The following is a 7,676-nucleotide window of genomic DNA, read 5'->3' on the forward strand; positions in this document are numbered from 1 at the left end:
GAGTGTCCCCACAGTGTTCCATAGTTATTTGTAAATAACTGAATAACATGTATAGTTTCATAAAATAGCATCATAATCAATGTTATAAATAAACTAGGGAAGACTTTGATTGCTACCTTTTGCTTTTGCTTTGTATTCATATTCTGTGCCTCGGAATATTTTAAATGGAGTTTGCGCTCTAGAGTGGTGGACAAAATTAATAATGACCAATAGAGATAAAAGGCGAGGCCAGACTACACATTCCATGAGTTCTGATTTTTGAAAGAGAACAATTTCCTGTCTGTCAGTCTTGAGTGGTAACCGTGGAAAGTTAGCTAAGAGGAGCAATGGCGGTCCATGGCTGTGAGTACTTCCTGTCCCAAAGCCTTTTAGCAAATAGAAGGGTCTTGGTTTTATTGCAGTGTATCATTACAAAATAAGCATTTACAAAAACTTTCTACTTACTAGCTAATGGACATTGGGTACTATTGAACCTCTTTGGACCTCTCTTTCTGGATCTCAAAATAGAAGATAATTATTATTCCATAGGATTAAGTGAGATGTTTGTAAATTACTATTTCATGGTTTGGTTTACAGTAGGTGCATAATCATGATTATTTTTATCTTTATCATGGTAGCTGTGATATCACTCAATATCACAAAAACAAAACTACAAGAGATAAATTTATTAGAATATACTACATGTATGACATCACAGAGGAAAAAAGACTATAATTATTTCATTTGATTAGATTAAATATTTTTCTCGTGTAATTTCTACAATTTTGTAAGGAGAACAAGTAGAATTATCCCCACTTTACAGTTAAGAAAACAGAGGCTTAGATAAGTTAAATAGCATAACCAAAATAGAAACTATTAAGTAGCTGAGCTGTGACTGGGACATCAGGATTTGTCATACAGAAGAATATGTCATTTTCTCTCAACCTCGTGCTGTGTCAAACAAGATTTTAATTATAGTGATGCCAAAAAAGAAAGAAAGAAACAGTTATCAATGACATGAAAAGGGAAGAAGGGTCTGGAGAGCTCCTGACTGTGGAAAGAGAAAAGTCAAAGATCTTGCTTAGGACATGGAACAATGGCACCAAACTTGCTGGCTTCGGCCAAGACCTCAGGCAATGAGCGCAGATCTTTTCTTTGCCAAAACAAGCAAAAGCAGGTTCTTACAGCATCACTACCAGAAGGGAATACACGAACAAATGGAATTGGGTAGGAGGCATAGGTGTTTATCAATATGCTTGCAAGATAATTTTTCCCTCCTAATGACAAAGCAAATTTACATATGTGCTCTGAAAGTTTTTTTTTTTTAAATATAAGCATTTGCTTTATTTCTAAGAGAATAAATAAAATTAGTTTTGAGAATCCTATTCCATAACCCTGAAGCTTTTTTAGCTTTTTTATAGGCAAAGTCTTACCCCAGTGTCTGTGTATGTAAATGACAGAAAGAAATGAGAGTGAAACTAAATTATAGCATGAGGTTAGGGAGAAATTTGAAAACTGAAATGAGTTTGTATGGGAGGTCAGGTGCCCTGGCCACTTGGAGGCCATTCATTCTCCTGATCTTTCTTCTCTGAAGGACTGACTCAAACTTGAACCAGAGTATTTTTCAGCCCTTTGAAATGAAATAATACAATTAATGGAAGCTACTAAAGAAAGGCAGAGGAGCACTCATTTTAAAAATTATATGACCAACTCTCAGAGCCAAAAGTAGGAGTCATCATTTCCATATTCAGATGGTAGATATATTTTTGGAGTTCAGAATGAGTATAGCATTGAGTCCTAGCTAACTATGTAATTAATGAAAGCCATTGGTTAAACTGCTAATAAATCAGAACTGATGTTCTTTTTTAAAGAAGAAACATAAGACTCCGAAGGGAAAGGGGAGTTCAGAGACCCTAAAGTTTCTGAACAGATACAAATAAGATGAGGAAGAACTCTCCTTGATCTGCTACATTTTCTACCGGGGACACGGCATAGCCAGATTTTATGAAATGGAGAATAAAGAATGAGTAGCTAGAGTGTGTGATTTATTTGAAAAATAGTGGTCATCTGGTGTTTGTCAAGGTATCAGGAGATAAAAGCAAATGGAATTAGACTTAGGGGCTCTGTTGCTTAAAGGCTTTTTGAGTTTGTTTTTTACTGCTGTGTAGCATCTCTCAAATCTTTGTGGAAACTCTGATATGTCTGTGAGACTATATTTAAAATGCTAAGACCTGTCATGGAGAGCCAGCAGGACTGGAGGCTTGGAGAGAAGAGGATAAGGGCAAAGACAGTTATTTCTTCTCTTAAACTCTGCACTAGCTGCTACAGCTATTGGTGCGGCTGCCACATGGAACTGAAAGAAATAAAGAAACAGAAAAAACAGTGAGGAGTACAGAGACGACAAAAAAATAGGCAGCATTTAAATGTAGGATATTTTATTTGAAAGTATATTTATGAAAAAACAATTACAAACATAGACCTATTGGTTAGAAAAGCAAGATTGTATTTCTCTGGCCTATAGCAATGTATGCAGTGATTTTTTTGTGCTGTTCAGCTTCCTTATTGAGATTCAGTGTGTATGGTACTTTATTGGAAATTGTTAAAATCTTTTTAGGTATTACATAAACCAGTTGTGGCTACCGTAAGTTTCTAGACTGCATATCTGCAGCACCCTGTCGTCGAACTGCCTAGATGTCCCAGAATCTCTTACCAACTTTGTTCACCCATTGCCCATCTTCTGCTCCCTTCACCTTTTTCAGAGGACTGCCCTGACTACTGGAGGTGCTTCCCCCTCAGACTCAAAGAGCCTGGAAATGCCAGAGAGTTTACATCCCCCTAGGGAGGCCCATAGCCAATGTCTGACTTTTCCAAAGTATGAAAGCCCAGCTCCTGCCTAATATAAATTACATCCTAATATAGCTTACACTTCAGAAGTGCCCATGGGATCAGGTTGAGGTTGAGATGGGGCTTGAAATAGCTCCCTTGATTGATTTCTGCCCTTCCTTCCCTTTCTTCCCCCACTCCCTTAAGAGTTCTCCTGGAGCACATCTTTAATATATTTCTCGCACATGAATCTTCATCTCAGCTTCTGCTTCTGCAGAGCTCAAAATGAGATAAAATCTCCATCTATGCACACACACACATGCAAGTGTAACCTAAATATATTTGTCTACTTACTGGGCAAATACACAGATCTTACTGTGTCCAGATACCAAGATACACTAGGATGGTGGATGGTACGGTAGATAAAAATTTAAGTTTCATGCACACAGAACACTGTGGTGATAGAAGGAAATAAATAAATAAAGCTTTTGTTGAAGAGACAAAGGATTATTCATTTTTTTCTATAACAAAGTGGATATTTACAAAGGTTTTTCAATAAAATGGCTTTCTAAAAATAACAACAAAAAACAGGAATGGTTGATAGTTAAATGTGATCTATTGAAAATTTGTATATACTCATATATTCCATCAATTCAATAAGTTTTCTGTATCCTAACAATGATTTAGACCAGGGATCTAATTCCCGGGCCATGGACTGGTACAAGGTCCATGGCCTATTAGGAACCAGACTGCACAGCAGGAGGTGAGTGGTGGGGAAGCCAGCGAAGCTTCATCTGTATTTACAGCCACTCCCCATTCCCCATCGCTGGCATTACTGCCCGAGGTCCATCTCCTGTTAGATCAGTGGAAGCATTCGATCCTCATAGGAGCAGAAACCCTATTGTGAACTGTGCATAGCAGGATTCTAGGTTGTGAGCTCCTTATGAGAATCTAATGCCTGACGGTCTGCCACTGTCTCGCATTATCTCCAAATCAGACCGTCTAGATGCAGGAAAACAAGCTCAGGGCTCCCACTAATTCTACATTATTGTCAGTTGTGTAACTACTTCATTATATATTACAATGTAATAATAATAGAAATAAAGTGCACAATAAATGCAATGCACTTGAATCATCCCAAAACCATCCCCGCTCAACCCCAGTCCATGGAAAAATTGTCTTGCACGAAACCAATCCCCGGTATAAAAAAAGTTGCGGACCGCTGAGTAGACTATATAGGAAATGGATATCAAGTCTGTACTAAACTGTATTTTAAAATTTTTAGTATGATTAATTGCTAACATAATTTTCACAATTAAACCAGTTGCTTTATGGAAGAACAACAATGTCATCACTTGTATTATTTTGTAGATGTGAAAACTCCTTCATCAACCTCATCCAGAAGTCACCCTTATTCTAGTGACAGTGAGGATGAATCTGCAGTGGAGGACAGGGAAGCCCACGCTGACGGCAGCACAGAGGAAAGTGCCAGAAGTTCATCTTCTCAGGAGCTGAGTGAAAGTGATGAGCCAAGAAAGTCTCACCTTCCAATTGAGGAATCCTTAGAAATTGAAATTGAAGACCAAGAAATAACAAAAGCAGATGTGGAGGCCAAGCCAATGCCAATAGAGGAAAGCTTTGAGAATGTTCTTCAAGAAAGAATGGAGAAAGGAACCCAAAGGATTGCAGAGGGTTTATCTGAGAAGTCCGGGAAACATGTTTCTGCAGAAGAAAAGGAAAAGGATAAGAGTAAGCTTTGGGAAGAAAGCACTGCTCAGGTGAAGGACAAAAAGGCGGGTCTCCCTGGGGTGGAGGAAGGTGGTAAGTATGGCCGTTAAGTTGAGCTGCCATCGTGCTCATGCATGGAAGCTGATTTTGGTCATTGCATTACGCCAAAGCTTGGGAAATACTATTGCGATAATGCTTCAGGGATTCAAGATTTTTCCTGTGTCTCTCTTTGTCACATAATCATATATGTATTTTCAGTTTGCTGTTTGCCTTCTCTTGCACTTAAAAAATTACTTGATAATTTCTATCCAGCCTGTTTCTTATTTTCAGTAAATTCCCTCCTATGGGAATTTCATTTCAAGAATGAAATAAAGCACAATATGTGTTTGAAGGCAAGGATGTGTGTGGCTTTTAGAGATTATTTATTAGTAGAAATACTATTTGCTTTTAGCTATATATGGATTTTCAGATATATAGCTAATGTTAATAGGTGCTTACTATGTTCCAGGCAAGGTTCTAAACACTTAGATATATTAACTCATCACATCCTCACAAAAACCCAATCTCCCTCTAAGTTACATTCTATTATCATCATCTCTTCTTTACAGATGAAAAATAAAATGTGACTTCAAAAGGTTAAATAAGTTACCAAGGATTACACAGCTAAAAGAGGCATTCCTAGGATATGAATTCAGGCAGAGTTGTTCCAGAACTTCTAAATATTGCCTATCGCGTCTGTGTAATATGAATTTAGATTTAGATAATAGTGTAAAATTTTCTTACAAGATTCCAAACTTTCCTTTGAGTTCTTCTCTGAAACTGAGTTACTTTCTGATCCCTGGGGATCCTGAGTGTGTATGACATGGAAAGAGTAAGGAGTGTCTGGAAAATCAGGCCCCAGACGTTAGACACATGGAAGGTCTGATGCTTTTCTCACCTTGAGGAGCAGAGTGAAAGGGCTGAGGGGTGTCCTGTGGACAGCTGGATTGTACCTGCCTGACGCTTGCCTCTCACATAACCTCCTGTGCCCTGGAACTGGTTCACATTCCTTTTGTTGCTCTCTCTCATCTGTCTCCCCTGTCAATGCAGGAGCCATTCTTCTTGATTTTAAGACAAAATTTGTTTTCACAATTTAATATTACTAAAATTCAGCTGCATTTTAACAACATATGAATATTTTTAGTGTCTATGTTACTTTTAGGACCTTAAAAACTACTATTAAACTACTGAGGTCTCCTTCTAGGAATTGAAGATGTAGAATAGTTATCTATCACTTCAACCAATATTATTAATCTTCTACTATGCACAAGGCACCATAGTCAATAAAAAATGTGTAAGAGAGAGTTTCTCCTATAACATGCTGAGTGGAAGCCTTGGCACACCACCGGACAAAGGTCAGTAGTCCTGTGTAAAATAGAGAAGTTACAAAATGCTATGTGGCTTCAAAGGAAGAGAAGTCCTGTTTGTTAAAGGACACCTTGAAAGTTTTCATGAAGAACATATTTAAGAGACTGTAAGGGTTAAATACAATTTTGAAGGTGGGATACAGGAGGGTAAAGGTGTTTTAGATAGTGGAGTATAGCAATGCATATGACCTTTGAATAAGTTACCAAAAATAACTTTAGAACAGAGTTTGACAAACTTTGGCCCAGGGGCCAAATCTGAACCATTACTGTTTTGTCTTGTTTTCTAAATAGCCTGAAAGCCAAGAATGATTTTTGTTTTGTTAAATAACCCAAAAAATCCTAAGAATTTACAAACTGGGACTTTAGAGAGAAAATTCATCAAACCCTGCCCTAGAATTATAATGCGAAGACCCTGAACATCTTCAAAAGAATTTTTGTCGTATATAAATCAAGATTCTAGCTGCAATATATTTGAAACCCTTTAATAAAATAATTCAAATCTTTGATCTTGAATTTCATTATGAAATTTTCGTACATATAAGATGTCATCCAGAAAATGTGTATAAGATGACAAGCTACTAATCAAAAAGATAGAGATGTTAAAGGTCAGTAGAAACACTAACATTATTTTCATTTTTTAAATTTTCACTTCAGAAAACTAGATTGTTTACCTGAATTTCTGCAAGTAGACATCTTTTTGTAAAGTAGGATAAACACAATGAGGGTCATAATTAGGCTGTAGAATATCAGAAATGTGGCACTATGATCATGTCACCTGGAAAACAGTAGTTTTTGTTTTTCTCTGAGTTTGTGAAATGAAAAGTGTATTGGTTTATTACTTTTCTTAAATATATTGGGAAACCATGTTCTTAACTTGATAACATCTGTAATTTTAAAACATTTTGTTATCTTTTTATTAAGGTGGATTCAACACAAGATGGCAAGGTTTGGGATTGTTTATCTTTGTTAAGCTGTAATATATGTGCTATTATTAATTTTTTATTAACAATACACATGGAATGACATTTAGACAATAGAGAAAAGTAATTCTGAAAAATTACTCATAGGTTTATTACACACAAAAAGATCCCTTTTAGCATTTGGTCAGGATTTTTATTTGTAAACTTAGGATTTACAAAGTTTTGTTTTCATATTTTGTAAAATATATCCTGCTTTATATCTTAACATTAGACCATGATCATTTTTCACATCTTTAATCTTTATGAACATATTTAACCTCTGTATGTTATGCCATTCTGTGGTTTTCTCATAATTTAGCCGTTTCCTTATAGTTGGACATTTATATTTTTTCTTCCTTTCACTATTGCTATTAGTACTTTAGTGAGTGTCTTATTACTAAAATTATTTCAAATTTATAAACATTTTCTTAAGATACATTTCAGTAAGCATAATTTTTGTTCAAAAGTTATAGGTATTTTAAGGTTTTTAATAAACTTTTTTCTCACAAAAGTTTGGTTTAAAAGTTTAAAGATTACAAAACAGACAAGAATGAAGTGAAAGTGAAAGTCTTTCTTGCCCAACCTCTACTCTTTTACTCCAGGGACAATGGTGGATAGCAATTTTTTTGTGTGTGCATGATTACAGAAATTATAGGTAGGTAGATAGATATAGATATATTAATACGTGTGTGTGTATATATATATATATATATATATATATATATATATATATATTTTTTTTTTTTTTTTTTTTTTTTTTGAGACGGAGTCTCGCTCTGTC

General features: G+C 35.7%; 1 protein-coding gene across 1 annotated transcript in view; it reads left to right on the forward strand.

Moving 5' to 3' along the window:
* ERICH3 (glutamate rich 3) overlaps window positions 1-7,676 on the forward strand; it is a 115,996-nt gene that overhangs the window by 89,381 nt on the left and 18,939 nt on the right. Inside the window, exon 12 of the mRNA XM_023207581.2 lies at window positions 4,174-4,623. Coding sequence (XP_023063349.1) covers window positions 4,174-4,623 — 450 coding nt within the window. The remainder of the gene's footprint in view (window positions 1-4,173; window positions 4,624-7,676) is intronic.

The sequence above is a fragment of the Piliocolobus tephrosceles genome, chromosome 1 (genome assembly GCF_002776525.5).
Source record: "Piliocolobus tephrosceles isolate RC106 chromosome 1, ASM277652v3, whole genome shotgun sequence".
Taxonomy (NCBI): domain Eukaryota; kingdom Metazoa; phylum Chordata; class Mammalia; order Primates; family Cercopithecidae; genus Piliocolobus; species Piliocolobus tephrosceles.